Source organism: Oryza glaberrima, chromosome 3, assembly GCF_000147395.1.
Source record: "Oryza glaberrima chromosome 3, OglaRS2, whole genome shotgun sequence".
Taxonomy (NCBI): Eukaryota; Viridiplantae; Streptophyta; class Magnoliopsida; order Poales; family Poaceae; genus Oryza; species Oryza glaberrima.
The window spans coordinates 24,872,215-24,885,669 of NC_068328.1; the positions used below are offsets into that span (position 1 = coordinate 24,872,215).

Genomic DNA, 13,455 nt, shown 5'->3' on the forward strand with positions numbered 1-13,455 from the left:
TTCGTCGTCTCCTCCACTGTCGTTCCGTTCCCCCCCCTCTCTCCCCCTCCGCCTCAGCTTCGCCTCCGCCCCCAAATCGTAAACCCTAGCCGGCAACCTCCCCCCGCGGGGCAGCCATGGGCGCCAGCCGAAAGCTGCAGGGCGAGATCGACCGCGTCCTCAAGAAGGTCCAGGAGGGCGTCGACGTCTTCGACAGCATCTGGAACAAGGCACTCCCCCACTTTCCCCCTCCCCACGGCGGCCCGACCCCCCCCCCCCTCCCTCGTTTTCTCCTCCGTCGAATTCGTCTCCCCCTCCTGATGCTGCTTTCGGAGAGGTTTTGGTTTGTCCCTCTGAGATTTTGTTTTTTTGTTTCGCTGCTGCGGCGGTGGGGCTTGTACAGGTCTACGACACCGAGAATGCGAACCAGAAGGAGAAGTTCGAGGCCGACCTCAAGAAGGAGATCAAGAAGCTGCAGCGGTACAGGGACCAGATCAAGACGTGGATCCAGTCCAGCGAGATCAAGGACAAGAAGGTGAGCCCTCTTAACTTCTTAGCCGTAGCCGGTAGCTTCTCTTTAGCTCCAGGGGATGCGGTTCATGGTGCAATGCACTGCCTCCTGTGCTTAGAATTATGTATGTTCTGCTGTTCTGTCCAGTTAATTGTACGGAGAAACTGATGATTTTAGAAGAAACTCCATTAAGTTACGTCATACGGGCAGTGATTAGTTTTGTTGAGTGAAGACTTATATGCTTGCTGATTGGTCAGTACAAACACTGATCTGGGAATGCTCTTTATTTTACCTGATTCAGTTAACAGAACTCTAGGTGCCTATCAGCTTTCCTAGCGAGTTATGTATTATACATTATGTGGTCTGCGGGGAGTGCGTGAAAATATATTTGAGGTTACTGTTGGTATGCAACGCCTTTTCTCTTTTCGTGTTTATGCTGTTAGTAGCTGCATTGTTGTGTAGCTTCAATCTCGATGTGATGCTATTGCCACTAAGATGGGATGCTGATTTTGTGGTTTGTAGGCTTTTCTTTTCTTGTTGTGACAAGGAAATCCATTCTTAAGTAAGTTTTCAGTAGATGTTTGTAAGCCTGTTGTGATGCTAAATTATTTGGCAGAATTATGAATAGTTTTTGGGGATAGGTTAGTAAAGATGATGAGAACTGAGATCCACTTTTCAATACTATCCATGGTTGACATTTGTATCCATATTTACTGTGGTGTTTCTAAATCTCAATTAAGAGTGAGTATAGAACATTCCTGATAATTCTGAATGATGATGTAGTTATAGTTGGCTCTTATTGGCTCACTGCGGCATTCATACTTTTGGTAACTAATTTTAAAATGTTTTCAGTTGCATTTTATGGAACTACATAAAACATATCTGTACTTAAAGTATGTAACTGCAGCATTAGTTGCAGTAGGGAAGTAAAGAGGAATCTGGATGATGTATTAGATGCTGTTAATCAGGAGATCCAGTAGATGAACGACTCTGGTACAACAGAGCATTTTGGAAATTATTTTTGGTCTTCAGCCCAAAACATGGCTTATATGGCAGTCTGGTGGCACAGTTTTCAACTTATGCTGCAATTGTTATATGACTGAAATACTTGATCAAGGCGTGCAACCTACTGTATTGAGAAGATATTTTGTTTTAAGGCATCCTCTTCACTTAGACTACTGTTTGTTGCAGTATGTCTCAAATCAATCTGTACAGATGGCCACCGGAATTTCAGAATTTACCTGAAGGCCATGCTAAACTTCAAGGTCACACAAGCTTAGGGACAAATTCACTGAATCTATTGCATATTGATTCTCCTTGAAGCTCTTTTTGTTGCTTATTTTCCTTGTAAATTATTTTTGAAGGTTTTTGTTTGTAAACCAGATGCACTGTTATTTCAATAAGTCCATTTTTTTCATTCTTAATAAGTAGTCCCTCTGTCCCAAAGTGTAGTTACCTTTACCATTCAAAATTTGCCCCAAAATATACCTTTCCACCTACTCCCTCACTTCAACCAATCACAACCATTTCCCATTTAATTTCTCCACCTATTTCCTCATCTCAACCAATCACAACCATCCCTTGTTTTATTTAACTTTTCTCCTTAATACTAGTGCCTGACTCTAAAAGTTCTTACATTTTGGGGGCAGAGGGAGTATTTGCTTCATCTTGCTGTTGGTACTTGTTAACCTTGGTTAACCATTCTAATTATGAATACTACAAAACATATTTTACCATGAACATAGAGTGTTCCAATAAAGAAATGGAGCAGGATTCATGATTATAGTTTTAAAAGCAGTATTCTGTTCTTCCCCTCTGAATTTCTTCTTCAATCATGTTTTTTTTTTGTATGATATATTTTGCCGTTGCAAATGACTTTTTTGTTAACATTACTTACTGTTCTGGGTTTAACCCATTTATAATATATGTGTTGACATAGGTTAGTGCCTCTTATGAGCAGGCTCTTATGGATGCCCGAAAGCAGATTGAACGCGAGATGGAACGATTTAAGGTTTGTGAGAAGGAAACTAAAACGAAGGCCTTTTCCAAGGAAGGGTTAGGTCAACAACCGAAAACTGTAAGAACTTGCCCTCCTCTGTTTGCATCATACTTTTCCTGGTTTTGGTTGTAACTAATTTGAATTGTTATTTAAACGCTTTGTTCGCAAGAGGTGAAGGCTGAAGGTTCTGATTATAAATTCTTGCTGCATTATGCTTGTTGTAATCTTGTAACGGAGTGTTCAGATTTTGTGCTAACTCTATCTTTATGTGATAGGCATTCGTCGTCTTAGAATATTCAAACTTTGAAAGCAACTTAAGTTAAAACTAGCTGTTGCTATGATTTTTAAAACAATACTATTGTATGAAATAAGATGTCCAAAATCCAACTAATGCCATTGTGAATTCGAGATGGTTATCTAGCTGGTAATTGGCACTTCCCTAGCAGATGCCACACAACGGCAAGTTTTAGTTTTCATTTTGCACAACATGCCTACGACCATAACTCCGTTTCCATCTTCCGGGATGGATTGATCCATTGGCTCAGTCAGCTGATGGCCTGTTAGCCATGACCCTGTGGGAAAGCTGCAGCCCACACTAGTGGGCTATGGTTAGACCACTGCTCAACTGCCTGCTCATTCATGATATGTTTCCTCTTCCCCTCTGCTTCCTTCCTTACTGCTCTCCAATCTGGCAAACACCCCAGCAACAACAACTCAATCCACTACTGGTGACTGCACAGATCTTACTTGCTGCATGGATGCTGGGTTAAGGCGAGCTTGATGAGGTGCATGGCACAAAAGGTGGAAGAGATATCGATGGTAGTGCTAGAGGATGGGCTCATGAGGGTGGCACAGGGTGTTGAAAATGCGGTGCCGTGTTGAGGGGCAGTTGTGCTTGCACAGGGTTTAACTGCACCATCAAGAGCTTGCCGCTGTTGCTGAACTGTCACTACCGTCCGCCAGCAGTATCAGCCTTCAGGTTGGGTAGTACAAGCGTGATTGAGTGGATTTCTGCTATAATTTTGGGGATTTGGTGAAGGGAGAAGGTGACATTAGTTCGCTGACACTTGGTCCCGCACATCAGGTTGTTATTGGTGGTGGCAGACTCACAACACCAGTACCACCCCCCTTCTATCTAAACGAGTAAAGATAAATCGAAGCCTGAGGCTCTGAACTGATTGTTCATAACCTTCATTGGAATTACAATGATGCTACTGACGTCTTTTAGAAAGTAAATTTATCTCAAGCTATTAATTTACTCCAAAAACTAGGAGATGCAGTGACCATTTGGCTGTTGGGAAAATTTATGGTTTTTTTTAAAAAATATCCAACTTAGATTTGAGCTTGTATTTTGTATCTGGTCCAAGTTTCCATTGCGAGCCTTGTCTGCTTAGTTATGGCCTTATTTCTTAATTTTACACAGCAGTCTTAGAAAGTGAGTCTTGATTTATCAATTATCTTTTTTGTCAGTTTCTGTGTATGTTGCAGGATTTTGCAGCTCCCCTTTAGTCTAATGGTTTATTTTTAATTTGTGCAGGATCCAAAAGAGAAGGCAAAAGCTGAAACAAGAGATTGGCTTAACAATGTGGTATGTTAGAAACATAATCTGTATGCTCTGTCTCGTGCGTGTATGTCTTCACGCCCTTCCAATATTCTGTAAATCATTCTGAAGCAAAGAACAGGTTTGCAAAATACGGTGTATTTTGTGTTTTGACAGTTCTCATTGTCATGAGTTGTTAGGGCCTAAAGACATAGTTGATTTTTTTTTCCAGAAGACATGGGGTTCTTTAGATACAATCTCTCAGCAGCTGTCATCCTTGATTATAAATATTTTCTTTGATCTGATCACTGTTATCAATTGCATGTATCTTTGATTTGATAACTTTTATTGAGAAGTTGACTGTATTACCATGTTATTTGTGATGACTTCTGCTTATAACATTTATACTTTTTTCCTTTGTTGTACATGCACGTGACATATCTAATTATATTCTTTATCTTGTTTACAGGTTAGTGATTTGGAAAACCAAATTGATAACTTCGAAGCTGAGGTTGAAGGACTTTCAATTAAGAAAGGAAAGCAAAGACCTCCTCGATTGGTATGATCAATTGAGTCACAGTGCAAACCGATCATTTTTGCGTGTTTGTGAGAAATATTTCCAATAATATCTAGAATAGAGGAAGTAACTTTGCATCATCAGGTACATTTAGAGAAATCTATCACACGGCATAAAGCTCACATAAAGAAATTGGAGTCAATATTAAGACTTTTGGATAATGATGAGTTGAGTCCTGAGCAAGTTAATGATGTGAAAGATTTCCTGGATGACTATGTTGAACGTAACCAGGTGTGGCTGTATTCCTATTTATTTGTGTCAATATTTTCATCCGATTTAGTTTATTGCTATGTGCGCAGAACACATTCTTATTATGTCAGTACGTTATTCAAATCTAGGAAGATTTTGATGAATTTAGTGATGTGGAAGAGCTCTATAGCACATTACCTATGGAGAAGGTTGAAGCACTAGAAGACATGGTTTCACTTGCCCCTTCCAGTCTTGTCAAGGTGAGCTGTAGTAGAGGTTTTTTTCTCTTCCACGCGCTTCACCTTTGGGCTTGTTGTATATCTTTGAACCTTGTTTCTTGCTTGGCAGGGTGTTGCTTCTGTTTCTACTACTGCAGTTTTGAGTACGAAGAGTTCTGTAGCAACTTCACCTACTCAGGTATTGGCTATTATTATTTATGATTCACTAGATTGTCTTTTCCCTAACCACATGGTCAGTCTAGCTGATAATGTACTGTTTCTTGTTTGACTGTCAAATGCCATTTTTGTTGTATGCACATTATAATTAAAGCTAATGTTTGAATTCCTGTCGTTTGTCCTCTCCTGTGGCTCTTTCTTCAGCTGTTCTTTTATCTGTATGCCAACTCTCGTTCTTAATGCAATGAAAATATCTATCTCCTGCATATTCTTCAAAAAATTCTGTTGTTTTTCTAATATTTAGATTTCATAAAACATGTGCTAACAAGATCAAGGAAATATGTTTTGTCCAGGCCTTTTCTAATGTCTTCTCCTGGTTACCACTTATTATTGTGCTGGTTTACTAACTTCCCTTCTCTCCAGGCTACTGTATCAGCAGCTCCTTCGCTAAGTGTATCACAAGATCAAGCAGAGGAAACGGCTTCACAAGAAAGCAATCCTGAATCGGCACCACAGACACCACCTTCAAAAGTTGGAAGTCAACCTTCAGTGCCAGTCGTGCCGACTACCATCAGTACTAGTACCGCTGCTGTCTCTGTTTCAGCTGAAACCATTAGTTCCCCTGTACGCCCAATTGTTCCTACCACAACAGCTGCAGTACTTCCTGCTTCTGTCACTGCTCGAAGTGCTCCAGAGAACATACCAGCTGTTACTTCAGCTCCTGCGAACTCATCTAGTACCTTGAAGGATGATGACAACATGAGCTTTCCTCCACGTAGATCATCACCTGCAGTCACCGAAATTGGCCTTGGCAGGGGTATTACTCGTGGATTAACTAGCCAGGGATTAGGTTCAGCTCCGATAAGTATAGGTCCAGTATCAGGGAATGGATCAGTTAGTGCACTTACTGACTTGTCCAAAAGAAACATGTTGAATACTGATGAGAGGATTAACAGTGGTGGTATTTCTCAGCAGTTGATTTCACCACTTGGTAATAAAGCTCAACCTCAGCAGGTTCTGAGGACTACTGATACAATTAGCTCTGATTCTAGTAACACAAATGAGAGTACTGTTCTTGGAGGAAGAATCTTTTCTCCCCCAGTTGTTTCTGGGGTTCAATGGAGGCCTCAAAACACTGCTGGTTTGCAAAATCAAAGTGAAGCGGTAAGTACCTTTCAACCCCCATACCCACCCCTTCTGAATTCTTCTATGCTCTTGCATATGTTGGCATTTACCATAAACTTTCTAGGTGTGCCAGACCTGCTAATTGTTGAAAACAGTATTTCACCGTTTTAAGTCTTTCAACTAAATAACTGATTCAAGTCAATCTTCAGAATTTCTGCGTGCTCTCAATTGTGCTTTGCTCTTTCCTGTTGATCCAATGCCATCATGGATTTTATTCATGTTGAGCTTTTGCTATTCCCGTTTGATTTTGCATACTGGCATTATCTTTGTAATATGTTACACTAACCCTTTTGTATTCCAGGGCCAATTTCGTGGAAGACCTGAAATTTCTGCAGATCAAAGGGAGAAGTACCTGCAAAGATTGCAGCAAGTACAACAACAAGGCAGCCTTCTTAATGTTTCTCATATAACGGGCATAAGTCAGAAGCAATTTCCATCACAACAACCAAACCCGCTCTTACAACAGGTACTTCACGCTGTTATTATTTAATTGAATTGTATTGTGTTACATGAAGGTCTCCTTGTGGTTGAGAAACACAACATAGTTGATCACATCAGATATATCTAGTGCAGACCCCTTGGAAGGTCACTGATTTCCATTAAGGCATCAAATTAACTAAGAAAAATAAAAAAAAATCCTTTCCATTTATGGCATTTTAGTATTTCATTATTTTGTGCCTTCTATATGATGGCAAATCACATTTGGGAATGTCTCAGCATTTTTTCTTGTTAAGACACCCTAAATACAGGAATTAACATTGTAGCCTCGTAGGACCTTTTTTTGGTGCACTAGATATGCCAGTCAGTCTTGCTTCTGGATTAGACCAGTCTCACATTTCTGGTCATCTTATTTATGCAGTTTAACTCTCAGAGTTCCTCTATTTCCTCCCAAGCGGGTATTGGGCTTGGGCAGGTACAAGTACCAGGTATTGCTTCTTTCTGCTCATACCAGCTGTGTACAGCCTTATAAATCCCCAAGTCTTTAGCTATGTAATGGAAAAGTTCATAATATTTAACCACTAGCTGTTTATTGGCTGTATTGAGAATTTACCTGTCTGTGCAGAATCTGGGCATACAAAAAGTGAGGAACAACAACAAAGTGTTGCAGAAGATGTTAGTGTGGAATCCGTTGCAACAGCTGGAGCAAACAAACACATGAGTGAAGATGATACAAAGATTCCATTTTCGGTATGATCCAACTTTTGCAAAGTTACTCAAGAATATCAGCTTCTAGGAACACTATAGTTTTCCATGCAAACTTTCTATATTCCACAATTTTCATGTGATAAGATTCTACAGTTAAATTTATGATTTGTGTGTGTGTGTGTGTTGGGGGGGGGGGGGGGTCGTTCTTTGTTTCAGATGCTACCAAGTTGCAATTGGTTGGAATTCTGATTGTAGCTTCTAGGGGTTCTGGTTGGTTAATTTGGTCAGTTCAGCTTCTGACTAATAGAATTCTACTTTAGCTGATCAGAAAAGCGAGCTAATTTAAAAACCCAAATCCAGAAGGTTAACGATAATTCCTGTATCCCAGTGTAAAATATTAGAAAAAACTTAAAAATATGTTCCCCCACTTGCCCATGTTAAAGCTTGAAGGTTAATGCTATAATAGCTTTGCACAAGCAAGTTAATAAATGCCATAGAATGCTGGAACTGTAGAATAGGCAGAGTTGGATGCTGAAGTATGGACATGAACTTGGACGTGCTTTTCTGATTCTGAGCTTCATGTTGACAAGAAGATTTGCCACCCAAGCAATGTGAACCTGGTAACCAGTGAAATAAGGTGGTTACATGAACAGAAGCGAAATTAATGTCTCACTATTGCTTGAATTCAAGCATACTGCAATCATCAGTGAAATAGTTACTTCTAGTTGCTTGGGAAATTCATTGATTATCCTAGTTGCTTGGGAAATTTGGAAACGCTGTAATGACTCTGCTTTCAAAGGAGTGAATCCAAACATCACGGAGGTGTTGCGGGCAGTGTCAACAGAAGCTAGGCTTTGGTGCCTGTCTGGACTCTGGAGCCCTTGTGCTCCAAGTTTTACTTTGTAGGTTGCTAACCCAAGGGCACAGGCTGTCGTAGGGTGTTTTTTTGGGTCATGTGTTGCCTTAGTTTTACCTTTGCTGTTTGTGGATGGGTTCTGGGTGAGGGGTTTGTGAGCCCTTGGTTGTATAGGAGGTTCGTTTTCCTTAATGAAATGAAGCCCGGCTCTTCTGCATTTTCTAAAAAAAAAGGTTACTCCTGTTTCAAATTACTTGGCATTCTAGCATATCTCACACTAACCAAGGAGCTGTGGCAAATTATATTGATACCCTCTTTAAATGCATGCCAATTGTTTTCCCAAAGCAGTCATCTATACTCCTTTATAAGAAGGTAATGGTGGCAGTGAATCTGCCACCCCACCTACTCCCATTATAAATTTTGCAAAGAGTAAAATGCACCAGCGGTCCTTAAACTTGTCGGGAGGTTTCACTTAGGTCCACGAACTTGCAAAGCGCACATCGAGATCCCTAAACTTGGTTTATTGTATCATTCCGGTCCAAAGCCGCGTTTGACCATGGTCTTGCTTACGTGGCACACCACGTGAACGATGACATGGAATTTTTTTATTTTTTTTCTCCCTTCTTCCTTCTTTTTTCACCACTGCGACAACCCCTCCCCTCGTGCCGCCTCTCACCACTGAGAAAAAAGAAGGAAGAAAGAGAAAAAAGAAGGAAGAAGGGAGAAAAAAAATAAAAAAAAAAATCCATGTCATGCCACGTAGGCAAGACCACAGTCAAACGTGGCTTTGGACCAGAATGATACAATAAACCAAGTTTAGGGACCTCGATGTGCACTTTGCAAGTTCGTGGACCTAAGTGAAATCTCATGACAAGTTTAAGGACCGCTGGTGTATTTTACTCTTTTGCAAATTATCCCTTGGAACTTATTAATATAAAAAAAATCAAAATCTAAATGCTAGCCACATATAAAATCAAATGGATAGCCACATATTCCCTATAGCAAAAAGATGGGTAACACATTTCATGGGAAATACACTTTTATTTATTTTAGGCAGTATATAATATTTTTTATCCGTAGCAAAGCACTGGCATTCAGCTAGTTAACTCTAATTAGTTGAGATGAGCCAATAAGAACTGTGATTGCATTGATGTGTGACTGCATTGATGAAGGGTGGGGAGGGAAGTTCACCTCTAAAAGTGCTTTGGAATGTGAGCATGACAAGTATTTTGGTACAAAAATTGATCCTAGAATGGCAAGTAATTTGAAATGGAGGGAGTGTGGACTAACTATTGGTGAAAAGTGTAAATCTATTTTTCTAATAGAGGAAACCAATAGAGAATTTTTCAGTTTGAGGATTTCTGGCTTTTTGGGTGTGATTCAGATGTTGAAAGAACAATGCTAACATATATGATTCATCAGAATTGCAGAACAAATATTGCATACTATAATGGCATTTACTTCATGGACTTCATGGTTCACTATCCTTATGTTTTTTCCCCTTGCCTGGGCTTTGTGGTTCACTATCCCTGCTTCTACAATTTGTTTTGCCTAGGTGTCTGAACCGTTTAGGAGAGCAATGTTTCAGATTAATGATGGAAGTATCGTAGTTTTTTCATTTTTTGCTTAACTCGTTATATTTGAACACCTACTGTTCTTGTTTTCTCAGAATCCGTCAGCATCCATAACAGAAGGTACTCAACTATCTAGAGACCCTGATCTACCAGCTGGGCAGCCTTTGCAACCTGGCATGTCATCATCTGGTGTTGGTGTTATCGGCCGGAGGAGTGTATCTGATCTTGGTGCAATTGGTGATAACCTCAGTGTAGCTTCTGCAAGTACTAGTCATGATCTGCTTTATAATCTGCAAATGCTTGAAGCTGCTTTCCATAGGCTTCCACAACCAAAGGACTCGGAGCGAGTCAAAAATTATATTCCGGTAAGATCATTTTAGTAGAGTTGTTATGAACAAAATATTCTGGCGTATTGTTCTAACTTCTTTGTCTTCTGTTATTTTCAGAAGCACCCTGCAGTCACCCCTGCCAGCTTCCCGCAAATTCAGGCACCTGTAGTATCAAATCCTGCCTTTTGGGAAAGAATGGGTGGCGATTCATTATCTACGGATTTGTTGTTCTTTGCTTTCTACTATCAGCAAGTAAATTTCCACACTTTTTTTTCAATTGTTTTCATCTGCCTTGCCTGCCTTTAGAAACTTCCAATGAGTTATAAACTGTTTGCTCTTTCTCCTGGCATTTTCTGTTGCTTTCATAGAACACATACCAGCAATTTTTAAGTGCCAGAGAACTAAAGAAGCAATCGTGGAGATTTCACAGAAAGTACAATACTTGGTTCCAACGGCACGTGGAGCCACAAGTTACAACTGATGAGTATGAGCGGGGATCTTATGTGTACTTTGATTTCCATGTCATAGATGACGGCACAGGATCAGGATGGTATGTTTAATAACATCATTGCATGCATATTAGAATCTATTTTCTGGCATGGTATTGCTGTTTCCAATCGAGTTCTCTATTAGCTGGGCTCAGTATGGCAGTAGTAGTACTAATTTCTAAGATGGTACCCTTCGACTGTGTTTAACTTGCTTATACCGTTGCTTGCAGGTGTCAGAGAATCAAGAACGACTTCACATTTGAGTACAACTTCCTTGAGGATGAGCTGTCAGTACAGACAAATTAGAGAGCCAGGATATTAGGGCTAATCAAATCATTTTCACCATTGTGAATCTTGTAACTTTTAGAACGGAACTGCTGGAATCTGGAACACTTACAGATTAACTTTGTGGTTGGATTTAAAAGCTGTTCTGTGCCTTCCTTTCCATTCATATTCATACACAATGGCCAAAACACTCATTCGCCTTGTTTCGTTGCTCTTTCTTCTCCGAATAGCTCCGTTATTCCGGTGAGGAAAAAGTACACTGAAGGTTCCTCAACTTGTAATCGAGTTACAAAATCGTCCTCCAACCATAAAACCAGATATATGATATCTTTTAACTTACTAAATTGTTCACTTTAGATCCTTCGGTGGTTTTGATCCTCGTTTTGTCTAACGTGGTAGCTGAGTCAGTGTAGCACTCACATGTTAGGTGACCACGTCATCACCCTCTCTCTTGCCCCTCTTCTCTCCCTCCTCTCACTCTCTCCTCCTTGTTTGGTGGCCAGTGTCGGGCGATGGCGGCGTCGACCCCCCAAAACCCTCGCCACCTCTATGGGGCGTCACGCGATCGCGAGCTCTCTCCCAGTCCCATTCCCTTCCCTTCCCTCCCTCCCTTCCTCTGGCGTCCGGCGAGATCTGGCGTTGCCGGAGCTACTGGTGATCTAGGTGGGGATCGCGACGGGGCAGGGCAAGTTCATCGAGCCGGTGAGGGAGGCCCAGAAGGTGGTGAGGATTCCATGGCTCAAGTACGTGGATGCCAAGGGCCTCCCCATGGGTAACGACTACACGCACCTCACCACCTCGACGCAAATCAAGCTCGACAAAATGCTAGCCAAGGCTGTGACGCTAAGGAGATGTCACCGTCGCCGGTGAGCTCGCAGGAGCTCGGGAGTCTGGCGGCTATGGCGTGAGGGGGGGGGGGGGGGTTGACGCGACACGACCCACGGCTCTTCCACCGGTTGGAGGCGAAGCTGAAGTGGGTGCAACCGCCGGAGGAGACCGATTCCACATTGGTGTCGGCGTCTAGCGGCTGCAGCGATGACGGCAGCGGGCGTGCTCCTCCCAACGCCGCCTGTGCTCGCCGCCCGCGCACAACTCCTCCCACCGCTGCCTACGCCCACAGCTCGCGCCTAGCTCCTCCCCCTCCATCGCTCGTGGAGAGGAGAGAAGAGATTAGAGAGGAAGAGAGGGTTGGGAAATAAGTGGCTGACGTGTGGGGCCCACGTGGGTCCCACGCTGAGTCACCCGCCACGTCGGACAAAACCGTAGTCAAAACCGCCGAAGGATCTATTGTGAACAGCTTTAATTAGTTAAGGGATGTTAAACCTAAATGCCCCTATAACGTGTGAAGCTCATTATAGTCGGCAAGACTTTCTTTCTTTGTGCCTTGAAACATAGGTCCTGCATCGATATAGGCACATACCAGTCTAGAGCATAATTATAATTTCTAATTCACTATCACACCCTCATGGTGTATTGCATTGCTAAGTAGTAAGTTGAGTACTATTGGCGACGGTGGCCACCACTGGGGCGGTCTCAACTCAGCTATATATATGCCCCTACGACACTTATGACATTGTAGCAAACTCTGTTGTTGGTGCTTGGTGCCCTTCAAGGAAAGACAAAGATGAAATGGAGATGATCAAAATATTTTTTTCTAAAAAAAGAAACTTTATGATATAGATAGAATACTCTCTTTTGAAAATAAGCGATTTTAATTATTTGATAGAATACAAAATTTATAGCTAAAGAGACATACCAACAGGATAATCTCCATAGCACTATATTATTTTTATATTTTGACAAATATATATAGCGTAGCACTTGAATTATTTTCAACACCTATTTTTGATAATCATACGAGACACCTTTAAGAATTTTTTTTTTCAAACTAATTTGTTGAAGTAAACTTTAGTCACGTCGGTGGGATGTATGATATACATCTATTAATTATGAATGATATGTTAGAATTCCTCAATTATAAGAAAATATATCATGTGTAGTTTATTGTATTATTTAATTGTTTATTTGCTGTCAAACTATTTGCCCAGAGAAACAAAATATACATATATATAACAAAAATCTCATGATGGATTAAAGGGTTGTGCTATAGCATGATCATTGGCTGAAATATTTTTAAATATTTTTCACATCTATGTACCATCTATGCTGCTTACTTCTCAAATACCAATCAAGTATTGCTGAAAAATTTCAAAAAACACTTTGAGATTAAACAAATTAAAACTAAATCATATCTACATAAAAAACTTTTCAAGTGATATTTGACACCCTAAAATATGATGCGTAATCATTTAAAAATCATCATAATATTAATTACTATTTATTGGCTCTATGTGTGGTGATGTATTTAGTAGGACCATAATATAACTTTTATAATATGTCAA

At 40.8% G+C, this 13,455-nt stretch overlaps 1 protein-coding gene across 2 annotated transcripts; it reads left to right on the top strand.

The window, feature by feature from the left end:
• The first annotated feature begins 14 nt into the window (after positions 1–14).
• Positions 15–11,245, top strand: LOC127766751 (general negative regulator of transcription subunit 3). Of its 2 annotated transcripts, none has more exons than XM_052291885.1 (16): positions 15–209; positions 383–514; positions 2,430–2,567; positions 4,027–4,077; positions 4,499–4,588; positions 4,691–4,837; positions 4,945–5,055; positions 5,144–5,212; positions 5,614–6,354; positions 6,677–6,841; positions 7,235–7,301; positions 7,439–7,563; positions 10,047–10,316; positions 10,398–10,532; positions 10,649–10,830; positions 10,999–11,245. In XM_052291885.1, the coding sequence occupies exons 1-16, from the start codon at positions 117–119 to the stop codon at positions 11,072–11,074; spliced, it is 2,592 nt and encodes an 863-aa protein (XP_052147845.1). In that variant the 5' UTR covers positions 15–116; the 3' UTR covers positions 11,075–11,245. The 2 variants fall into 2 exon arrangements, with proteins under 2 accessions (XP_052147845.1, XP_052147846.1); XM_052291886.1 differs by having other exon boundaries at positions 2,451–2,567.
• The last annotated feature ends 2,210 nt before the right edge of the window (positions 11,246–13,455 follow it).

Excerpts from the sequence above, each read along its gene's own strand:
- LOC127766751 (XM_052291885.1), top strand. The coding sequence starts at position 117 with ATGGGCGCCAGCCGAAAGCTGCAGGGCGAGATCGACCGCGTCCTCAAG. Across the intron at positions 7,564-10,046 it reads ATACAAAGATTCCATTTTCG|AATCCGTCAGCATCCATAAC; the intron begins GTATGATCCAAC and ends TTGTTTTCTCAG. Across the intron at positions 10,317-10,397 it reads GAGTCAAAAATTATATTCCG|AAGCACCCTGCAGTCACCCC; the intron begins GTAAGATCATTT and ends TGTTATTTTCAG.